At 37.6% G+C, this 24,256-nt stretch overlaps 1 protein-coding gene across 2 annotated transcripts; it reads left to right on the top strand.

Annotated features, from left to right (window-relative positions):
- Window positions 1-3,641: 3,641 nt before the first annotated feature.
- Window positions 3,642-15,292, top strand: LOC133708972 (protein TRANSPARENT TESTA 9). Of its 2 annotated transcripts, none has more exons than XM_062134564.1 (21): window positions 3,642-3,890; window positions 5,194-5,245; window positions 5,338-5,414; window positions 5,495-5,628; window positions 5,756-5,852; window positions 6,008-6,065; window positions 6,898-7,006; window positions 7,127-7,250; window positions 7,336-7,522; window positions 7,667-7,998; window positions 8,732-8,820; window positions 8,932-9,002; window positions 9,989-10,105; window positions 10,490-10,555; window positions 11,570-11,707; window positions 12,011-12,116; window positions 12,193-12,264; window positions 12,380-12,438; window positions 13,877-14,018; window positions 14,206-14,372; window positions 14,649-15,292. In XM_062134564.1, exons 1-21 carry the CDS (start codon window positions 3,838-3,840, stop codon window positions 14,976-14,978), a joined length of 2,580 nt encoding a protein of 859 aa, XP_061990548.1. In that variant the 5' UTR covers window positions 3,642-3,837; the 3' UTR covers window positions 14,979-15,292. The 2 variants fall into 2 exon arrangements, with proteins under 2 accessions (XP_061990548.1, XP_061990547.1); XM_062134563.1 differs by having other exon boundaries at window positions 3,646-3,890; window positions 13,877-14,036.
- Window positions 15,293-24,256: the final 8,964 nt, after the last annotated feature.

The following is a 24,256-nucleotide window of genomic DNA, read 5'->3' as shown; positions in this document are numbered from 1 at the left end:
AACATTTGTGGCAATATTTGTTTAAGAGATGGTTCTGACAAAAAAAAAATAATTGCATCTCACACACAGATATCAGTGTGAATTGAGAATTAAAACGATTAGAAAATAGAAACAAATCGCGCGCACAGATATGCGTTTGCATTATTGTTGTTGATTCCCACAGCTATCAGTGTGAAACCTAATAATAATTGTTAATTACCCCTAAAGCTGGTCATTAATAATTACCACACACTATTAAAATTGCATTATGTATTAATTTATAATAGAATTGTTATAAAATGTGCCATGGCTGACAGATATTATGAATCTTTGTATTAATTTAATAAGTAGAGGTTGCAACAACCACTACTTCTGCTCTCTCAGTTTCTCACTTCTTCCTCTTAAGTTTGAAACTTTGAGTCTTTATCTTTTCTATAGGGTTTTCGTTTTTCTCACTATGGCCTCTACCGAGATCGAGTTTCGTTGCTTCGTCGGAGGGATGGCCTGCGCCACCGACAACGATGCGCTCGAAAGGGCCTTCACTCCTTTTGCCGAGATCATCGAATCGAAGGTCTGTTAGTCGCAGAGATAAGATGGATCTGATCTGTCCTCTCATCTCTGTGATCTGTGTTTCTATGTTACTTGATCTATAATACTACTCCCTCTGTTACTATATGTCACTGTGATTCTTGTGTTTTACTATCTCAAAATCGGGTAGTTCATCTTCATCTTTCTAGATTGAAGATCGATCGGTTCCTTTATTATTTCTTTTTGTTTTGATCTGTTTTGTGATTCTGATTTGTGTTTATGCTCAGATCTGATTCGATTTTGGTTTGTTTGTTTTTCAGATCATCAATGACCGTGAGACCGGAAAGGAAGGGGTTTCGGATTCGTCACCTTCAACAACATAAAGGTAGCAGCCGGGGCGGCGGTGGTTACGGTGGCCGTTGTGAAGGCGGAGGTGGTGGCGTGAGGGTAGAGGCAGTGATACAGCCGCGGGGGTGGTAGCTATGGAAGCGGTGGTGGCCGAGACTGTGAATCTGAAAATTATGACTAAAAATACATTTGACTCAGGAAATTATTATCACTAATTGTGATTATATTAATTAATCTTTAAAGTAAATTAAGAAAAACAAAAATGCAAAAACGATATCCTTAATGGAATATTTATAGAGATGGGTCCGCCGCAGAAAATACTTCACACTGATATCAAGTACCAAATATTTTTAATGGATATACTAGTGTAGAGATGGGTCCTGCAAAAATTCACACTGATTTTTTTATCAGTGTGGAAAGACCAAAGGCCACCCCCCTCAAATGGGACAGAAATCTGATCTGTGAGTGTAGGGTGCCTATTGGGCTTCCCACACAGATATCAGTAACTATTACATGTTACAGCTACTGATTGCAGTCTGTGTGTATAAGTAGTTTTGCTAGTAGTGAAGGGCATGCAGCCCTATCCATAATGGTTAGGTAGTCAAACCACTTATCGAACAAATGATAACATTGTGATCGGTCGACATGCAAGAGCCTAAGCCTCGAATACTCTAATCGATCGATCTACGTAGATAACAAAACTACCGACTTTATGATCGATTAACTCAAAAAATTTGGGGTCCGATACGATCGCCTCAGATCACACCCTCAGAATCAGCCGTGTTTTGTGATACGTACACGTCTCGTTTTGGAAGTCAAGCAATTAATCGATATATACGTATACACACATGCACGCACACCTAATTAGTAGGCATAGATCGAACACTAGAACTTACTCTACTTCATACAATAGAACGACTGAACGAGTAGTCCCATCCTCTACTGTAGGGAAGGTTGTAAGCAATAGTCGTTTCATATATTATCATATTTTTGCTAGCTGCACACACTGTGTGGAGCTCGACCACGAGATAGTGGTTTAGGGAGACGACGTCAATAGTCGTTTCATTATCATATTTTTGCTAGCTGCACACACTGTGGAGCTCAAGAGATCACATGAGTGCGTGCATGCATGTGTACTATAGAATCCTCTTGTTTAATAAATCGATTAATATTAGTTAATTGTTGTTTGGTTTGAGCAAATTGTAATTGTATATTAGTTTAATTGACCTGTAACTCTGTAAGGATAATGCATGCGTTATCTTTTTTGATCAAACTCTTTGATTTTTGAGCTGTAGTGATCGATATACTCTGTAGAGCAAGGATGGCTAAGTTGACTAAGCATCGATCAAGTTGACGAAGCTGTCAAAAATGACTGAGAAAGTGAGGGGTTTGCCGTTTGCACTTGATGATCGATTAGAACAAAATGAAATATATATCAAGTGTTTGTAAATGCATGCATGTGGCATTAGTATTAGTGGGAATATCATACCACGTGCGTAAATAGAATTCGTGCTCATAAACATATACCGAGTCTGCAAATTAGATAAATAATTTGTATTGCATAAAATGCCATCTTGTAATAAGTGGAGAGATGTTCACTTTATCATCTTGTATTAAATGGAGGGATGTTCCCAAATCACAATAACTTATATAAGATATATGAAGAAGCATATCTAAAAACAATATATCTATCTCTATATATAAAGCGAGGAGAACTTTATTGTTCATCCTTTGGTCAAATTTTTGAATTTCCGATTTTGCCCATATTTGTTATTTAGTTTTTATCCAGTTGTCACCACAATTAATTGCACCGCTTTCATCTGGAATATCCAGACAGAGAGAGAGAGAGAGAGAGCAGAGGAAGAAGGGAAAGAAGAAGAAAATCGGAAGTTCTTGGGGCTTATGAATCTACACGTACTCCTTGGGTACCTCCAGGCTCTGGATGTCAAAGCAGCAAGGACCTTACATCTTATTTGGTCGATTGGTCTGACATTTTGGTTTTGAATTTTGGGTGCGATTGATTGAGTTATAGCTTGTGTGATTGATTGGTCTACTAACAGAACTCTTCGTTCTCAATGGACTCTACTTCTTTCTTCTCATTCGACCGATGAAGTAATTGTTTTCAAATGTCTCTTTGGCACACCTATATCCACTCAACTAAGTTTAACACCCGTACGTCCACTCTCCCAAATTATACTTGGAGAAACAATTCATTTGATCTTGATTCGAGCTCTAAACTTTAATTCGTTACAGACACGTACAGTCCTCATTCTAAAGCACGCCATCTAAACGCCACTATTAAAGCGTTTAACTAGAGACACGTTTACTTTATTGAAATGAAAAATAATTATGAATTGAAGACAAGTAGAATGGGAGAAGAAATGAATCGGAATTGATTCCTAGACCCATCTCCTCCATTCGTAATCAAATTCTTGAGTATTCAGGAATCGATTCCTGATAAGGAGGTGGGACCTACATCTATTCTGATTCCTTCATGTATTAGTAAACGCAGGAATTATTTTATCCGGAATCATTCCGATTCCTTTATGTGTTAGTAAACGCAGGAATATTTTTACACCGTAATCATTCCCTGCCATTCCAAGTAAGTAAACGTGTCATAGTTTCCACTACCAAAATTTAGATTAATCATATTTATTGGACAAATCTGCCCTTGGGCCAGATATTTGAACATATTAAAACACTAGGCCGGCCCAAATAAGTTTAACCCGGCCCACAACTGAGGGAGCCCGTTTGCCAGCTCCACCAGCTTCCTTGCCTTTCTGGCAAAAATTCGTGTTTTTGTTATTGCTTCTCTTGTATGATGAGAATCAAACACACATTCGCACCTCTCTGTGTGCTCAGAGAGACTAGATGCTGATCAAAACGCTGCGTTTCGTCGGCGATCTTCGAAATCCGTACCGGAATGCCATCAAATAGTACTACGCTCTGGTAACCCTTATTCTGCAGAGACAAAACAAAATCATGTGGTTTTCGTTTTGGAGATCCAGGGATCGATTCTCCTTCGATGAGCTCAGGTCTGCATATTCAATTGTGCTCAATTTAGTTCTGAATTTCACAAATTTTGATTGCTTATTATTATTATTATTATTATTTTTTTTTTTGTGAATTAAGTTAACGTTAATGGCTAATTAGGGCTACTGAGTCTGCTACATGTTTGCTTCGATTGAGTTGATTGTAATGATACTGTGTAGTTAATTTAGGTTACAGAATCGAAATTATGGAGTAAAGTCGATTTCTTTCGGTGTTTTTGATGGTTTTTGAGGAAGTAGAATCTTGTCTGAGCATGGCTAGAGAGTATAAGAAGTGTGAAGAGTGACAAGTTTAAGTGCATGGAGTTTAATAGTAATGAATGGGAGGTTCCGTTTGCGGATGTTAGTAAGTTGAGTTTAGAAGAGGTGATGTTTTGTGCTTGAGGGAGCCTTAGATGCTAAAGCTTCGATATTGAATATTCGGAACTGTTTTGAGATCTATAGTAATAAAAATTGGTATATCTACTGGGATTACATGTCTTCGACTGTGATTAATAGAAGAGAACAGCACCGCAAGAGAGGGGTTTGGATCAAGTTTTTGAACGTCTGCTGCATCCTGCTTGAATGTTGTTTGGGAATCAAATTGGAATTGTGGAGGAACGTGTACTTTTTCTCACCTTGAGGTGGAAAAATCAGTTGACTATCGATATTTGATGTGCTACATTTAATAAGTATACAGAGCTACAAAGAAGAATGCTGGTTTTCTATGACTAGCATGGTGAAGGAAAGCATTCATGATGATGGTGATGGTCTAGGGCTTCAACTCAAATGTGTACTAGGCTGGGAGAGGTTTGAAAAAACTACAGGGTGAAGCAACATGGGTGTTACTTTTAAGATGATTTTCCATCTTCATGAACGAATTGTATACTCAACAAACATGTATGTCAATTTACATGCAAGTATATGTAGAGTTCTCTAAGTTGGAGCCAATTTTCAAGAAAAGAATAGACAACATTGGTGCGGCTGCTACCGCAATTTAGTCCAATGATCTGAATTGTCCCTTTTTCAGGTTCTTTAAAACAATTCCTGCAAAAGAGTAACAAATTGGGAATCGATTAGGCATTGGATTTCGTGTTTACGGGAAATACTACATTCTTTCTTAATCTCAGTTTGTCCCTTCATAGTTTTTTAACCCTAGAGTTCTCTTGGAGCATAATGTCTTATCTGTCATTCAGGAGTATGAGAGGATTGGTGGTGTTTGGAACTTGATTTTGTACACCTGATATGTGATGTTTGTAGTAAATATATTGCTATAGTTATGTAATCAATATTTGCCTTCCTGGAGCAGGTATTTAACTGATCAGCTGGTGAAAATTCAAGTTGTGAATGACGTTAACAAGGTAATTGGACTATTTTCTGCCTCCTTCAGCTGAAGTTTCTTGTTGGCATTTTTTTTCCCTCTCAATGTACCAACATTTAGTCTGTTATGAAGGATTTCGTTATTGAAGCTCTGAGATCAATTGCGGAGTTGATAACTTATGGCGACCAGCATGACACAACTTTTTTTGAGTATGACTTCTCAAAGCTTACTGTTTCTTTATGCACATGATTTGCTGTTAGATTTTAATCTCATCCTGTTGATTATCTAGATTTTTTATGGAGAAGCAAATCATGGGAGAGTTTGTACGTATATTGAAGATTAGCAGAAATATGACTGTTTCACTTCAGTTGCTGCAGACAATCAGCATTATGATACAGAACCTAAAAAATGAACATGCTATATGTAAGTTTTCTCTGGAAGAAGAACATGATAAATTTTGCAGTTGCTAAAGTTTCTCTAGTTGGGTCATAACCTTGTTGATGGATTTGGTGGGTTTTACTAATTATTAATTAATTATTTTTTTTTGCAGATTACATGTTCAGTAATGAACATATGAACTACTTAATAACTTACTCATTTGATTTTAAGAATGAAGAGCTACTTTCTTACTATATATCCTTCTTAAGGTTTGTTTTTTGCTCTTTTTGTTGTCCGTATTTTAATATTTGCTAACATGTGGTTACCCTATATTCTTACAAATTCTCTTTGACAAGTACCTTTTTTTTTTTTTTTCTCATTTGCTTGCTTTTTTATTTGATTGCATGTGCTATGGTCTATGAAGAGCAATAAGTGGAAAGCTAGATAGAAATACAATTTCTCTGCTTGTAAAGACTCAAGAGGTAAGTAATGTTTCGCTCTCATTTATTGTGTTTTGATAGCACTTACAATTATCTTTCAAGTGAAATTTGCTTTGCTGTTTTTTTGTTTTTGTTTTCAGTAATGTGGTTACTACGTAATAAGGATTTGAGCATGTATATAGTTTAAAAACCATTAATTTTAAATAATGTGAACCGATTACTGATTTTTAATGGCTAAAGTGTCAAACCCTATTAGCTGTCATTGTCTGATGTCGTATGTGGAGTCTCAAAACAACCAATGAAAAAAAATGCATGAACAATGGCTAGATCCTTTTTTCAATTGCTGCATCAATTGTGGCCTAGATTACATAAAAATTCCTATAAATAATGATATGAAATCATACATGTATCAGACAGATGCACAATGAGGAATTCGGCATCCTGAGTTAAATACTTATCATGCCTCAACCTTTGCACATTATTTGCATCTCTGCTATAGATTCTAAACTAGTACCATTTTGAGTATGTTTTGGTGATTTGTTGGCTACCTAGCTTGCAAGTGCTGGAAACAAACTGCTTAATTCTTTTGGCACTTCTAGGATGGAGTGCATTTGACGTTATTGCCAAAGGATGACAAATGAAGTTTTGATGTAACAATAACCACTCATTAGTTTTGATTGAATCCCGGGAGTGAGAACTCTCTTGTTCCTTTAAGTACTCTATTGTGGACTAGAATTTGGTACTGTTCAGGTTTCCTTTATTGTTCTAATTAAATCATTGCCGATTGCTTGTGGATATCTTAATTATTTTCTCTTTACCAGTTGTAAGTTCTAGTGAATAATAGCAGTGTATGCATCTCTTTTTGTGCATCTAGGATGAAGTTGTTTCATTTCCGCTTTATGTTGAGGCAATACGATTTGCTTTTCATGAGGAGAGCATGGTCCGCACTGCTGTACGGGCTCTGACGCTTAATGTTTATCACGGTTAGTTTTGGTTCTCTCTTTGCTTAAGAAATTTAATTTACCTTAACTCAAACTATGGAATGCGGTCATGTTCAGTGCAACTTTATCTATACTAATTTATAAATTGTTATGATTTTTCAGTTGGAGATGATTCTGTCAATAGATATGTCACCAGTGCCCCTCATTCAGATTATTTTTCAAACTTGGTTAAATTTTTCCGGAAGCAGTGCATCGATCTAAATGTATTGGTTTCTGACACTACGACGTAAGAGTAGGAGTAGTATTCTGATTTTACTGTGAGTAGATTGCGTTTATTTTCTCTAAAGTTTTTCATTTATATTTTGAGACAGAAACCTGGGTGCAGACACAACCTTGTCAATTCCTGCTGCTGTTGATGAGATCGAGGACAATCTCTACTATTTCAGTGATATTATTTCTGCGGGAATTCCTGATGTTGGGAGGTTATTCACAGACAACATATTGCAGCTTTTGATATTTCCATTGCTTCTACCGTCTCTAACACTAAAAGCTGTCAAGGTATGGAAACATATCCTTACTGCCTTCTATTTTAAATATTCAAGTTCGGGAGGCAAGGGCTATTAGTATTGTGTTGGTAGTTGGTGCATTTGATAATTCTTAGAATGCAACTTGCCATTGACCTTTTGTAGCTTATAAATCCAGGGGATTCAAATGGGTGCTGTCACGTCTTTGTATTTGATTTGTTGCATCTTGCGCATAGTAAAAATCAAGGATCTGTCAAATACTATTGCTGCTGCCCTATTCTGTCCGTTAGAAGCTTTCTTATCAAAGTCTGTTGCTGAACCCAATGGCTACATGTCTGGTTATGATGTTGCCCATGAAAGCCAATCACCAGGCAGTAATAATCAAACTAAGGCAGAAGTGGGAAATTTAAGTGTTGATGTGGCAAACTTGTCAATCTCTCCCCAAATCCAGCCAGTTGATGTCAGTATTGCAACAGGAAATGATAGTTGTGATTGTCATTTGCCTTTGAGGTAATACGACGTCTTTGATTACCACTTATGTCAGACCTTTTCTTTTCTATTTCTCTTACTAGATACGTTCGTGATCTTTTTAGATACAATATCTGCTAGAACACAACTCTACTCTTTAGTGAAAGATTACTCACTGACTACGCTTTATATTGTTTTGGTTTTATTAGCTGCTAAGAGATCTATGATGTGTTTGTCTCTGTTTTTTCACTATAGCGTGCTGATTGGAAAAAAGAATTAATAGTTTTTGCTTTTTTACTGGCATTTATGATCTTGAAATTCGCCTTATGGCTATGGTACATTAGAACTCCTTTATTAAATAACTTCTTAGCAATGATTATCAATCTCACAACACAACAGTACATATTCACACTAACAAAATGAGTATGTCTCAAGTTTTTTTTTTCCTTCTTTTTTTTTTTTTTTTTTTTTGCCTGAAGTTTTAATTTAGTGAAAATCTAGTTTTTATACTTATCTATTTATCTATTTATTCATTTTTTGTTAACTTATTTGTTTATTGTATGATATGAATCATATGAATATAAATGATGCTCGATAAATGCAAATCATCATTAGTTACTTTTCCCTATATGGCTATGCCTCCCTAACTCATAATTGAACATCTTTCAGTCCTGAGCAGAATTGCATATTATTATTAACTTCGTCACTTTGTCAGTATGGTCGATTAATTTCCATTTTGTTTATTATTTAATTATAATGTTGACCATGTCTACAGGGAGGCTTTGCTTTCTTACCTTACGAGTGGGAACGATGTACAAGTTTCGGGTTCATTGAGTGTGCTGGCTACTTTGTTGCAGACAAAAGGTTATATTATTGTATTGCAGATTTAATCAGAACCGCTTCTCATCATTGATTTCTTACCAATATCACAACTGCTTCTTGTCTCTGTTTCTTACTAAATATCCTCTTTTATAGAATTGGATGAATCAATGTCAGATGCTCTGGGAATACTTCCTCAACGCAAACAGTATAAGAAACTTCTGCTGGTATGCCTTTGAAAGTTAACTTTTTTTTTTTTTTTTCTCTTTTTGTGCTTGTGGAATGAGAAATAACTAAAATGATTACTAGAACTGGTATCTTTTTCCACTTAATGACTTTGAGAATATACAGAAGTGATGGGCCTGTTTAGTGGAAATAGGTGGATAACAGTAATGTTACGACAGAGTATTTTTCTGTGTAATGTTTTACATCTACCAGTAGCATCTTTTGAATTGGTTTGATTAATATAAGTTTCAAAACTTCCAAAACGTAAATAATTTTAAAATCCAAAGTGCAAACAGAAGTACTAAACCAATCTGAATAGTTTAAAATCAGACACAAACTGGTTGCTTTGGCACTTTTCTCTTTCCCACTCTTCTAACAGAAAAACAAAATAAGAAAAGCGCGTATTCAAGTACACCCTAGTGGTGTTCCCAGGTTACACAATACTTCCTTATGGTATTGGATATTGTTTGTGACAGCATAATTCCTGTGCTTTCTTTTGTACAGCAAGCTTTTTTATCCCCTTTCAATCAATGCTGTTTTGTGCAAATATATATTATATGGAGCAATCATATAACTCATTACAGTGAATTGCTTAATTTCCTCTTATCCATTTACATTTCTTGTCATTTATTCGGTGCAATATACGTGAGGTGTATAATCGTAAATAGCAAAGGATAGGTTACAGGGTGTCCAAGTAATTTCATACTGGGAGGGGGCTGCAATTAATCAAACACATTGGGGCAGCTACATGTATCATTTTTCTGAAATACTTGACAAGAGCATGAGATTTTTACCACCACTTTCTTTTTGTCATATGACTCGTGTACAGCTACACTGGTAACAATTTGAGTTAAATTCTTCTGGGTATCTGTATTCATTTTGTTTTTTGTTTAACTGTTGATCTACAGTCTTCACTACATCATATGATTGAAAGTGTTGTTGCATCGAATAAGTTCCAATATAATGCTTTTCTGTTGCATTCTTGCAGCAAGCTTTGGTTGGTGAAAGCTCAGGTGAAGAGCAACTTTTTTCTTCAGAAAGTGGCTCCTTGAGAAACGGAATTGAATTTGGCAGTGAGCTTGATGGCTGTCTACAAAAGCTTAAGGTAATAATGCTAATGTTGCTGTATTTATCTGCTAAAGCTGTTGTACGGTTGTGTAGAGCTGCTATTACTGGCCACAGGTTTTGCAAGTTGGATAGTCAAAGCTGTGTTTCAATTATAGAGAACGGTTTAGGAACTTCGACTGCAAATTCTTTGATGAAATGGCGTGAATATTTCATTTTGGGTCAATAGATCAATGATTATCTTATACGATTTAACCTAAGTTGTTTAACTATCTGTCTGTTACATAGATATTAAATTCTTAAAATATGAGTCACTTACTTTGTTCCACTTTCTTTAAGTAAGGGTTTAGCATGTTTTCAGCGTTCTGTATAATGATAGTTTGTTTTGTCGGTTGGTTAACTTTTTCTTTCCTGTAATTAACAGGAACAGTATGGAGTATCATGTTCTTTTCTGGAAGTGAGAGCTAGCCCTCGTGTACATAGATTTCAGGTACCTTGGGTAAAAGATTTAAGAACTTTGAACCTACAGAACAGTTTTATTCGCTCGTTTGTCTCAATGTGTTTACTCCGTAAAGTGTAGGTTCTTTTTAAAGTTAGTCAATTGTCGTAAGCTAAACAAATAAGCATCACTGACGAAAAAGATCATTGTGATTAGTTGTGGCAGTTCACTCGATCCAAAAGATTTTGATTTATTTCCATTCCCATGGTCTGTTGGTGACTTTACGGGTTCTATTTATCTCTGCCTCACACACACATACACATAAATGCACACATCCATTCCCATGCTTTATTCATGTACTGAATTGATGTTGTTCTACTGTTGACTAGGATATTCTCTTAGCCAGTATTAAGATATAAAATCATAATGAACCCACATATGACAGTTGACCAAAAAGGTTTGTAATCATATCAAGATTTCTGTTCTTCATATCAGTGCAGTTGGATCACCCAAATTTATGTTGAACTCCATATGTTGGGTTCTAATGGTGAAGAGAGGCCACAAGATAGCTAGTTGATTAACCATTTCTTTCCTAAGACTTAAGCTGTTAGGATGTGAACAAACTAATATTTTATATTCTTACATGTGGGGGCTCCAATACCAGAGAGGGCATGTTATGAAATTCAACATAGATGGTGAAATTGTATTTGGAGTGATTCGAACTCAAGATACATAATTGTATTTAACTACAGTTTCTATGTTGAGATACATACTTGATATTATTGTCTTTAATCCCTAATTTTTATGCATCTCTCTCTCTCTCTCTCTCTCGTATCATCCAGCTGAATTTGTACAGTACATTTTGTCATCGAAACTTAGAACCATATTTCTCAAGGAATCTGCATTCTTTCTTCTCTTTCTACTATTTCTTCTTTACCAGTATCTGGGTAGTCTAGACCAAGGTTTAATATGAGTAAGCTGTTGCCTCGTTTTGCCTCTGAGACTTGGACCCTTAATTAACCCAAAACTTGTAACCATATTATATTTCTTTATATTTTGGGCTAGGTGCTTGATGCATTGGTCAGTGTCTTCTGCCGTTCAAATTTATCGGCGGAGACTTTATGGGATGGAGGTTGGCTTTTGCGTCAATTACTTCCTTATAGTGAGGCAGAATTCAACAGCCATCATCGGAAGTTGCTGAAGGTAAGTGTGTTGGCTTCTCTTTCTCTTTAATGTTTTAGCTTTTTCTTCGCAGGCTAATGGAAATAATTTTAGTAGCCACCTCTTAAACAGCTCCTTCAGTTAAATAGGTCTATGGAAGGATCTCATAGTAAAATATAGATCGCTGAACTCATGTTGGTTTATTATCTAGTTGATTGATAGTTGACTACATTCGTGTCTTAGTGGATAGGTTTTCTGACATTACAACATTCACAGTTCATCTACTTCATTATAATGTACTTAGCTATATCATGATGATGTTTACTCCCTGTTTCTCTTATACAGGAATCGTACAAGAACTGTGCTAGTGCTCTTATTGAGGAGACTAGAGGAATCTGGATGGATATACTTGTAACAGTGCTCTGTGATGAATGGAAAAAGTGCAAGAGAGGTAATTCATGTCACATTTTATTGTAACTGATGAGTTGGTTTTAAAATGTTTTATTGATGTGTTTGAATACTTATAGGAATAGAGGCATCATCCCCTCGCAAAGAGCCCAAGGACATTTTGTTTTCATCTCGAAAGTTCTCCACTGAAGGTAGCATTGGAGACCAGTGTTGTGGGAATTTAATTGAAGAATTTTGAAACCTCCATGCATTTTTCTTTTCTTTAATTGAGCACACTTGGAGTTGATGCATCATCTTTGCTGACAGATGGTATCACAAGCGATTCATCGTTTGCTGCTGGTGAAAGGATGTGTGAGTTGGTGAAGGTTTGTGTCTGTACTAATTGATCTTTTTAAGATGTTATTATCAGATAGGCATAACACTGTAGCATCATGGAGGTTAAAACCAATAAATAAATTTCTTGTTCTTTGAATCTATGTTGATTAGTGAATTGAATAAGAAACAATGATGAGTTAGTTATCAATTAATACTCAGATGAAGAAAGTTATGAGGGATTTTCTTAACAAAGGGGGTCAAGGAAGGGATCTTAATAAGGTGGGAAGAAGTTTCTTGAATCAAAGCAAGAGGAAGATTTAGGTGTCGGTTATCTAGTTGGTAAGAACGCCACCTTATTATTCAAGTGGTTGTGGAGAGTTCTAGTTGATAGGAAAAATCACCTGGGCATGCTGTCATTAGAAGAAAGTATGGAAGTCAAGGAAATGGGTGTATGCAAATATGGCTGCAAGAAGTCAAGTAAAAGTTTGTAGAAGAATATATCTCAAGGATACATAGGGCTTTTAGAATGCTGCAAAGTGATGGGGAATGAAAAAAGGGTGCAGTTTTGAGAGGATCATCCGGTGGGGTTGCAGCCCTCAAAATTTGGTTCAGGTTACCATGACAGCATGACTTACAAAGTAGCTGATGTGATGGCTCAGGCTCCTGTTAAAGTTGGGAATAGGGGTTTAGAAGGATTTTATTTTATTTTGAAATGAAGAAGCTGATCTCGATATTAGGCAGTTGGGGAATGTTAGGTTGTGGATCCAGATCATATTCAAGGGTATGGATGCTTGAATGTGGCTGGGGGTATATTCCTACAAATCCTTTTTCAGTTCTCTCTGAGATAATAGAATTTGAACCAACGGCATTGATTTGGAAAGCGAAGGTCCTCCCAAAGTCAAAGTTTGGCCTGTGTTGCAACTATCTGAGCATGCTATACTCAATTCATGTGTGACTTGCTTCAGAAAATGAGATGGGACATTTTTTTCGTGCGACTTTTGTCGGGGGAAAGTGCTCACCATGATTCATTCTGAAGTTGAACAATGGCCCAGTCTAATCTATTTACGGAAGCTGAAATTGTCTGGGATGCTATTCTCTGGTAAGTGCACAGCTTAGATATAGGGAGAGAAGGGAAACAGCTTTGTGAAATTGCAGAATTGTGGCATTATATGAAATTTTCGAGGAGCGTAGAGAGACGGGAGTGGAGGAATTGTACAAAGAGATTGTGTATTGATCCTCTTTCTAGGCTTCTGTTTTAGTAGCTTGAGGAAGTTAAGATTGTCTTCCATTTGTGGAAACTGGAAGGCAGCTATCAGCTAGTTTTCTTTTGACTTGTTTGTTTTGTAATGCTTTTATAATGTGGATGCCTTGTCAGGTTTTTATTTTCCTGCCTTAGTTAATAGTTTCTTTTCAAAGTTGAGTAAATTCCATTTATCCTGTGGTGGTACCTGATACATTCTGCTGGTGCTAATACATATCATATTTTAGGTGTTTGTACTTCTACATCAACTTCAAATTTTCACCCTTGGTAGACCTTTGCCTGAGCAACCTCTTATTTATCCTCCAGCTGACCTTTTAGAAAACTCTCGTGCAAAGAGTGCTGGCATAGATGCTTCAGGTCCCAAGCTTGGTAATGAGCTAAGACTTGGTCAGTTCTCCATCCAACACATATCTGTATTTGCACTTAATTTGAACTGTACAAACTAGTATAAGCTTCCTTCAACTTCTACTCATTTACTAAACTACTTCTGGATTGGTTTGCTATGTTTCCTAATTTCGTGAAAGGGTTAATATAGTCTGGCCTCTGTCATATGCAGTTGATGCTGTGCCTTGTAGAATTGCGTTTGAGAGGGGTAAAGAACGTCACTTTTGCTTTCTAGCAATCTCTTTGGGAGAATCAGGGTGGGTTGTTTTAGCTGAAGAATTACCCTTGAAGCAGCATCATGGTGTCGTTCGTGTGGCTGCACCTCTGGCTGGTTGCAATGTATGTACTCTACTGCTTTTTGTGCTCTTTAACTTATTTTGGTTTCAAATATATGTGAAACATTTATAGCAATAATGCTGTCTTTTGTGTTTGTTCATTTACAATCTTATGGTATTATCAAACCTAGTACGTAAAATAATGTATATTATTCCCAGTCCCTTCACAAATGAAGCACCATATGATTTGCTGTTGAAAGTTGATAATTGTGATTTGTTGATCTTTAATTTGAACTTATTGTTTCACATATATTTAATTGTTTATTTTCATTTCCTACAGCCAAGAATTGATGATAAACATTCGAAATGGTTACACTTGCGGATCCGTCCATATACTCTACCCTCAATGGATCCTGCTAGATCTGGTGCATATGGGAAAGTGAAGACAAAAGCTTTGGTTGATGGGAGATGGACTCTTGCATTCAGGGATGAAGAATCTTGCAAATCTGCTTTGGCTATGATTTCGGAGGAGTTAAATCTACAAAGTAATGAGGTGGGCAGAAGACTAAAACCTTTACTTGACCTCGAAACCGTTGTACAATCTTCAAACCCTTCTCTAGGTCCTCCCGAGGCTTCCTCTTCTTATTCAACACCTTCCAATTCCTTATAGCTTGCAAGAATAGTTTCCTTTACTTATGGGGTGGGAATGTATTATGTCTTGGTCACCCCTTGTACATTGTTCAGCCAACCTTAGGTATACCTAGAAATGTAGAGTAGCACCTTTATTAGTACCATTCTTTTGTATATTAGCCTTCCTTGCCCTCGTTTTTTTTTAGTTTAGCTGTGTTTTCCCCTCATTCTTTAGCAGCCCTAACCCAAGGGAAGGGTTTTAAGCTTCCTTCCATATTTTGTTATTCTTGTAACAACTGTACAAATGAGGCAATTCCAGGGCTTTTTGTATATCAGAAACAGACTTTGTGTGCAGACTTTGTGTGCATCTGAAACAGACTTTTGTGTGCATCTGGTTACTATATGTACATAGTTATTAGATGAGTGATGAGTATAAAGCAAAAGAAAGTGGGCATGACCTATATAATAGTTGGATGATATCAGCTATAGGGGTTCACGTTGAATTGACAAAGTTGATTGGTATCAATTCCAGATGTTAAATTTATCAAGATCCAAGAACTATTGCTTTTGTCTCGTTAGTCTAACCACTATTTGCCTCGGGGGTTTGCCCCAAGTGGGGAGGCCAGGATGGAGGCTATAAAACTTGGCTAGGATTTGGCAAGTTAGAGTTTTGATGGAGAGAAGAACCCTTAACCTCAGTTACCTGGTGATTGAGGCTTTGGCTCTCACCATCTTCTCAATGTGCAGTAGTAAATTTCATGCCGAAAGGTGTGCCTTTTGGGTTAGATGTAGGTCCAGTCACCAGTGTGACATACGCTTGTGTTGCTCTTACTTGTAATCACTCATTCTGATATTAAAAAATGGGAATGGTCCATTTTGGGGCCTTGTAAAACTGGACTAAGTTACCTTTGTTTAATGAATTTTTTATTTGTAATCACTCATTATGATTTTAGCATTACTTATAATAGAAACATGTATAAAGAATTGAAGTACAAAAATGTAGGAAGCCACCCAAAAACTTGTGAAAGCAAATCAAAGGCCAAAAGAGATAACGGAGAGGGAATAATGAAGATAGAAGAGTAAAATTGAAATGAATTAATTAAAAACAAGAAGAAGAGGAAAGTGATGAGAATAAAGTAGAACTGTAGAAGAACAAAGACATGATAATAGGGTGTAGAAAAATGATTTTGTTGTGCTGATGACAACATATATTAGGTAAGGTTTTATGCATACCAAATTAATTTGAAAAACAACATTAACTCTCAATTAATCTGCTCATAATTTATCAAGGGTTTTGAGTAATATTGTTATGAGTAAATTCGTTATGTGGAAAAGTAGAAGTTGACTCATCATGCTAATATAGAAAAGTAAATTGACATGAATATCTAGTCACTGGACCACGATTAAGAAAGAAAGTTCATACGTATAACATTCAAAATAAGTCACTTAAAACAATTTTAATGATAAAAAAATTAATTATAAAAGACGTCCCAAATTATACATTCATTTATTTTCATACCAAGGTATCAAATTTTGTCGTTTTCATTGCCAAATGTCAAGTTTCTATAGGGAGACAGAGAGAGAGACAGGGTTTTTGGGGACAGAAGATTTGAAGCGGTCAACAAGTTGGTACCTCAAGCCTTAACATCGTTAAATTACCCAGTTTCTGCTGATGTGGCAATAGGGAGGTCCTACATGTGTTAGATTCTCTATTCTTGCCAAGGGTATATTCATCCATTCACAACTTGTGCACAAAGTAAAACAATCAGCCTCCACATCCCTCACCGGCCAGCAAATTATCGTCAGAAATTCCCCGTCTCTCTCATTTAACGAGATTGAGTTCTCAGGAAACTGCTAGTGAGGCCAGAGGAATTGTCTTCACCACCTTAACTTCTGATCGATTAGTGATTACAGATGATAACATCAGCACCCCTTATTCACTAGCTAGAGGGTATAAACACACTATGAAGTTTGATATTAATAGAAAAAATGCTTAGCGTTTTGGGTTTGCTGAACCATATTTAAGGTTAAGGATGATATTGTTTGGCTCCAAAACCAGTCTGGTGTGCAAACAGTCTCTTTTGAATGCGTGAGCATGCCAGCACCGTGCGGTGCAGTCGTCGGGGCGTCCCTTGACCTGACTTCTGAATCAAACGTTGTGGACGAGGAGAGCACCAACCCCGTCACCAGGTTCTTTTCTATGCCTTTCGGAAAAGGACTTCTTGCCTTATGGGTAAGGACTTGTGATGTGATCTCTTGTGTCACCGAGTCGATACTTAGTGTTGTAGACTAAGCCCGGGAAGTAGGAGAAAACACGGGTTTTGCTAAAGCGTGACTTTAGTTTCGCTGGGTTGTGAGGGCATTACCCTTGCTTCGCTGTGATTCAAATAGGAGGTTGAAGGTAGGTTTGCTCCGGAGAGGCTTTGAATAATCTTTGAGATTGATTGGAGAGTTGTGTCTTCTGTATCCTTGAACCCCGGTATTTATATCTAGGGTTTCGACTGTTCCTTGCCATAGAAGGATTATTGACTGAAGATTCCTAATTGGTCTCTGCTACTTGATTCCTATAAGGGCTCGTTTTCCTTATGGATCTCGGAATGAGCTAAGCTATAACACAAACCCAAGTAGACTTAATTTTGGGCCGCAGGTATCGGCCCGCTACGCTAAACCCCCTTAAGGGATCTTGCCAAAAATTCTTTTGGGCTCAAACAGATATACCTCTTTGATAAGATGTCTGCAACCCCAACTATGATTTACTTGTCTGTAGTTAATTATAATTAGGTATTTAGGTATACCATGTTCTTGTCTAAATAACATTCCCCATAAACCCTAGTCTTTGTGCTCTACGCTTAAGACGCCGACAATGTTTGCTTCTGTCATTTCCCTTTACAGTAATTATACAGCAATCTTATATACAAGAAAGTTATGAAACTAATAGATTTCTCGGATGGTCCGACCAACCTTTGCCTGAGCAACCTCCTATTCCCCCTGCATCTGAAGTTCCAGAAAATTCGATCGGGTGCAAAACGTATTGCCCTTAATGCTTCAGATCCCAAGCCTGGCAGATGAATGTTGATCGTCATATTTACTTTCTAGCAATCACTTTGGGAACATATTGGGTGGCTTGTTCTAGCTGAAGCCGAATTGCGGAGTCGTTCGTGTTGCTGCACCATTAGCTGGCTGCAACGCCAAAATTAATAATAAGCGCTCAAGATGGTTGCACTTAAGTACAGAGTGCCTGCGGGGAAGCAAAGAGAACAAAAGTTGAAGATGCATGGACCCTAGTATTCACGGATGAAGAATCTTGATTGCTACTCTGCTTTGGCTATGGTTTTGGAGGTTATGAATCTACAATTCTACAAAGCAATGAGGTCGACATAAATTGAAAACCTTTACTTGGCCTTGAAGGATCTGTGAACTAGCTGGGTTCTCCTGATGCTTATTCCAATGATAGAGCCAGGGTTTAGAAAAAGAAAAAAAGCTGGTAATTAGTGACTGGAATTTCATCAATGAAATGCCAAATTTCTAGCGGCACTGCTGGGTTGGTCTCGATCTCGATCTCTTGAAGCAGATTCAAGCCATGCACCTTCCAACGTGGATGGGTTCCGACGACGACAACTGTTTTTGTGGGATGGGCGTCTGTGGTTTTAAGTTTTAACTTAGTTTTGGGGAATCCCACTGTGGAGTTTGGTGTACATGGGATCCAGGCCAGGTTCAGTCAATGGGGAGGCTGGTGTTGTGGTGGGTTGGGCGCGAGCTGTCGGGCTTTGGTTTGCTGCAGACAATGTTGCAGATCCTGATGGCAGCGGCCTTGATCCAGAGGTAGCCACGGATGGTGACAGTCATCCGCGCTTGTGTCTGGGTTTGGCTAATCCGACCTTGGTCTGCTAATGGGCCCACTTCACCATTTGTTGGACCCAATTCCATGGGTCTGGATTTGGGACCCAGAGGTCTTTTGGGTATTTTTTTTTGCTCAATTGTGTTATTCTTATTATTTTGGGTGTGCTGTGCTTCCATGTAGGTAGATTGCTCATTACTACATTCTATAAAAGATCTCAGTATAAACACGCTGTGAGTACCACAATTGCTCGTTTTGACGAGCAATGTTCTTTATGCTAGGACAAGTTTAGTTTTGATTGGTCTGCTGATCCCTTACATACCTGAATTGCAGATTATGATGGTTTGGTATCCAAATCTCAAGGTCGTGACAATGATTCCATTGTTGGTAATTATCTTGAAGAGGTTGGAAAGTTACCTTTAGTTTTTGTTAGTTTCTTTAAAAGTGTTTCAGAGCCCATTTCAAAAAAAAAAAAAAAAGTGTTTCAGAGCAGTGTTTTATTGTACATCTTCTGGTTTGTTCTATCTTAGCTCTAACTTCAAGCCGTTTGTGGCTTATGTCTACTCCCAAGATTATTCGGGATGTCATTCTAAATAATTATAATCGTTAAAATTTTCAATAAGCTTTAATGGATAGAGAAAAGCATTAATGTAAGAATGTTGTTGTAAGAATGGTCTTTGAAGGTAATAATTTAGTGGTAATTACCTTTGAACATATTACAGTCAATTAATGATAATTGATGGTGATTTTGTATTTTCTATTTAGGTATAGATTTACGCTAAATACCTTTTCTTTTTTTAAGAAAAGGGTTTTTGTCCATTTACCCCATTTCTAGGAATTTTTTTCTCACTTACCCCATTAAGTTTTTTTAATTCCCTCTTACCCAAAACACTCTAAAGAGGTCTTCCCTAATACCCCATTAAGTTTTTTTTTAATATCATTTTACCCTCACCCCTTTGTTACTTAGAGAGAGAGAGAGAGAGAGAGAGAATGGAAGAGAGAGAAAATATAGGAGTCTTCCCCAGAGCCGGTCACCGGCCGCCGGATTCCGGTCATCGGTCGTCGGATTTCGATCACCGGTCTCCGGATTCCTGCAAACTTTCGCCGGATTCCGGTCACTGGTTGTCGGGATCTGGTCATCGGCCGCCGGCTACCGGAATTTTCTGAAAACCTCTATTTCCCCCAATAGACGTCTATTGCCCTCCAATACACGTCTATTGGCCCCAATAGAGGGGCAATAAACCTCTATTGCCCCCCAATAGAACTTTTGATAGCCGGAATGAGAACTAATCTTCCTAAAATTAGAAAATAAAACTTTGATTAAAGAAAAAAACAAAGAGGTTATGTCAATTTAAAAATGTCTATTGCCCTCCAATAGACGTCTACTGCCCCCCAATAGACATTCAATTTTTTTTTTCTTTCCTTCTGTACCATTACTTAAAAAAAAAAAAAAAAAAAAAAAAATTGATCTGGGCACCCATCTCTTCCCACACGGCCATGATCTCTGCCTTCATCTCCCTTCCGTTTCAGACAATTCCCTAACCACATTGGAGTCAGATCTATTCACTTTCTTCTTTTCCAGCATACAATCCAAGCTCCTGGTCATACAAGTGTCCGACCTCAACCTCTCCGACCACCGGTACTACTCTATTGGCCTGGAATTCTCACTCTGATCCGGCCTCGCCAGCGTCGAAGTCTTCCCCAGCTCTGGCGTGCCTTTCCTCGCAATTAGAGACGGCACTCGCTTCGCTTTACTCACCTGTGAATGAGTACGACTCTCCCTGAAACGAAACCGATAAACTTCCGGTCGTATGTGAAGAGCAGGTCGGATAACTCTTGGAGGAAGACCGGAGATGGCCATCGATTTCCAGCGTTTCTTCCACCATCGACGGCGTGACTGATGATGGCAGCGACGGCGATCTCTGAGAGAGAGAGAGAGAGAGAGAGAGAGAGAGAGAGAGAGAGAGTTCCAGGGAGAGGAGATAGAGTTTCGACTGGAGAGAGTGGTAGTTATTGTAGTATATTAATTTGGTTGAGGGTAAAAATGTCAATTTAGTTTAAATTGGGTAAAGGGGAATAAAAATTTATGTAAATGAGATAATTTTGGCTAATTTTGGTGCTTTGGGTCAAGGACCCATAAGAAAATTTGAGGTGGGGCTAGGGATCCACCTGGTCCCTTGATGGCTCCGCCTATGGATATTATGTTATGCAATGCATGATTTTACCAGTTGATGTATTACAAGATTAGATGAGGTCTTGATTAGATCTTCCACTCAAGACTTTTTAACTTTAACACTTGACCTAAAGCCTAAGAGCTAAAATTTTGTTATTGGAATAGCCTATACATAAATGAAAAACCAACACCAATTTGTCGAATTAAAGTGTAAAATTGCCGTTTGCTTTATTGTACACTTAATCTAATGAACAATGAAGTACAATTCTAATGATTAGTGTTGTAATGATAAATGCCCCTTAATTAACTAGCAACATTTTTGTTAAAAAACGTTATAAAACAATGTGGAAGATAATTAATGCCTCTTTTTGTAGCAATTATTGAACAAAAGTGTGAGGGTCCTATAGTATTACTAATCAAAGAACGGCCTACAATGGAAGAAAATGAGAGTTCCATCATTACAAACCTAACAATTGACAAGACAAAAGTTTATCCGGAATTTCTTATTATCATTTGCACTATACACTTTCATGGCAACGGTGAATGGTAGACTACCAAAGGAGTTAACAAAATAATGACACTTGCAAGTATAAAAACTGAATCAATTATGAACACCTTATTGATGATGTATATCCAAAAGAAATCAAATGCCTGCCTACAATGGTTCTTCTCCTTTTTAATATACGACAACTACAAAAAAAGAGACTAGAAATCAAAATCTCCCACTAACAAAATACAAGTATATACAATTAGACCAAATAGTTATTAGCACAAAGGGTCCCTCTTAATTATATTTTTTAAATGAATTGGTTTTTATTTTTTATTTTATTTTTTAAATTAAAAAAGTTACAACAATTTCTCTCATAATTTTGGGGAAGCTTCTCATTTTTTTCATGAGAGGTATTGCAATTTTTTCAAATATAATATACTCTATTGACTATCTTATCCTCATATAGAAATAATTTATTTATTAATATTTATATTATGTGAGGGCATATATGGTACTTCAAAATTTAACCATTCACTCAAGAATTGGCTTAATTATATAAGATATATATATATATATATATATATATATATATATATATATATATATATATATATATAGAGAGAGATCCTATCCAGAGCGGAGCTCTGCTTTGAAAATTTACGTGTGAAGTTCGAGTTTTGGGTCACTTTTCGGTCGCATATCCACATCTCGACCGTTCAGTTTTTAGGTACTAGTGTATAGATCGTCTCTGCAAATTTTCAGCTAAAATGATGATCGTTAAGGCATTGATAACTGCCTTAAAGCTAGTACGGTTCAGGTTGACAGATTCAGTTCGTCCATTGGTTTACAAGAGTTAGATACCTTAACGATCATCATTTTGGCTGAAAATTTGCAGAGATAATCTATACACTAGTACCTAAAAACTGAACGGTCGAGATGTGGATATGTAACCGAAAAGCGACCCAAAACTCGAACTTCACACGTTAATTTCAAAGCGGAGCTCCGCTCTGGATAGGATCTGTATATATATATATATATATATATTACGAAAATGTTCTGAAGAGGACGTCCGCACTGTCGCTAAAGTGCGGACGTCGACGTTGCAGCTCTACTCAGGTAGCGACGGCGCGGCACCGCTTGCCTAACGGAGGCCAGGGGTTAGACGGACTAGTCTGCAGTCGGGTGGAGTCGCAGGCGACGAGGTTGCAGCGCTGCCTAGAACCTTGCAGTTGTAGGTGAGGTCGCTGCCCAGAATCTTTCAACCTCGATCGCTGCCCAGAAGTAGTCTGGGATGCCTCCGGCCTCCGTCCGGCAAGCCCCGCACTGCCTGAAACGCTGCAGAAGCATCGACGTCCGCTCCATAACCTACCTGATATATATTAATTTATTTATTTTAATCAAATCAACAACTCCTATACAACAACTAGCCTATTGTGAGTCGAACTCACGACCTCCCACTTACAAAGGAGAAACTTATGCCACTAGACCAAATAGTATTGAGCCTATTAATTATATTTTTGGTAGACATCTTAACAATGTTTTTCAATTATTTAAAGAATTCAATTTGAGCTTTATCACTTTAGTTAGAAATGAGAGAGGAACCTTAAAGCCAACTTTTTCCAACTGTAAGATCGTTCTCGTTCTGAGGCGCCCTGACGTCTGGGCTAGCCTCCGGCCTTGCCGACGTTTTGCAATCTGCTGCTGGATGGGTATTGATGCTATTGTCCAGGGAGCTCCTTAGAAGGGTGTTCTGCTCGAGGTTTTGTAGGGTGGTTTCGGCAACAAGTCTGATGGACGTCTCTGAGGCGCTATAGTAGTGCTAAACAGGATCGGATGGCCTAGTTAAGGGCTTCCTAGATCGACGACGTTGTGGTTTGGAGAGGTTTTGATTCGACGGCGGCATGTCGTAGGGCGATGGATCGGGGTGGTGGCGTGGGTTGTGGCGGCGTAAGTCGTGGCGGTGTGGGTCATGGTGATACACCTAAAATAGGCATATAAATAAATGGACAAAATATTGTTTACTCCTTATACTTATAGGGTATCAACGTTTCAGTCCCTGACGTTTCAATTTCACCTTTTTTTTTTTTTTGAGGGAAACTGAGATTTTATTCAAGAGATCAAATAGGAGGATGAGTCTCCTCTTGTACAATGTCCAAAATACAATTTGGAATTGAACCAAACCAAGTTTCATTTTGATCTGATTCAAAAGCCATATTGGCTAGCCTGTGAGCAACTTTGTTGCTCGTTCTAGGTGCAAAATAGATTTGTACCCCCTGAATGTCCATCATCCCAACTCGAATGTCGTCTATGATACTTCCAAAGTCCAAAGACTGATAATCTGCAAATGCAATATCTTGAACCGCTTGCAGGCAATCGGATTCAATTGTTGCTTGGTGAAGTTGCAGCTGCTTGGCAAGGTCAACACCAGCTCTAATGGCTAACAGTTCAACATGCATGCTTTGCAGAATTAACATGTTGCACCGGTTGAGCAACGTTTCAATTTCACCTAGAAACTCCCTAAAGTCTCTAATTTCACACAATAGGTCCATGCCGACAATTTTCCGTCAAAAACTCCGTTATTTTGCTGACGTGACATTCCTTTCACACTAAAATGACTATTATACCCTCATTTACTCTTTTTTATTATTTATTTATTTTTTCTCTTTATATATATATATATATATATATATATATATATATTACCTCTTTCTTCTTCTTCTTCTTCTTCCACCACCATTTCTCTGCACTTCGGCCTTCTCTTTCTCCTCTTGCCAACCTCAATTAGCCAGTTGAACAAATCATCTCAAGTTTAGCACA

The sequence above is a fragment of the Rosa rugosa genome, chromosome 5 (genome assembly GCF_958449725.1).
Source record: "Rosa rugosa chromosome 5, drRosRugo1.1, whole genome shotgun sequence".
Classification (NCBI taxonomy): Eukaryota; Viridiplantae; Streptophyta; class Magnoliopsida; order Rosales; family Rosaceae; genus Rosa; species Rosa rugosa.
This window is presented reverse-complemented; position numbering and strand designations above follow the sequence as displayed.

Bases quoted from the DNA above. Each gene is read 5' to 3' on its own strand.
- LOC133708972 (XM_062134563.1), top strand. From the start codon at position 3,838: ATGTGGTTTTCGTTTTGGAGATCCAGGGATCGATTCTCCTTCGATGAG. The intron at 5,853-6,007 runs GTTTGTTTTTTG...TGGTCTATGAAG, and splicing joins TACTATATATCCTTCTTAAG to AGCAATAAGTGGAAAGCTAG. The intron at 12,117-12,192 runs GTAATTCATGTC...GAATACTTATAG, and splicing joins ATGGAAAAAGTGCAAGAGAG to GAATAGAGGCATCATCCCCT.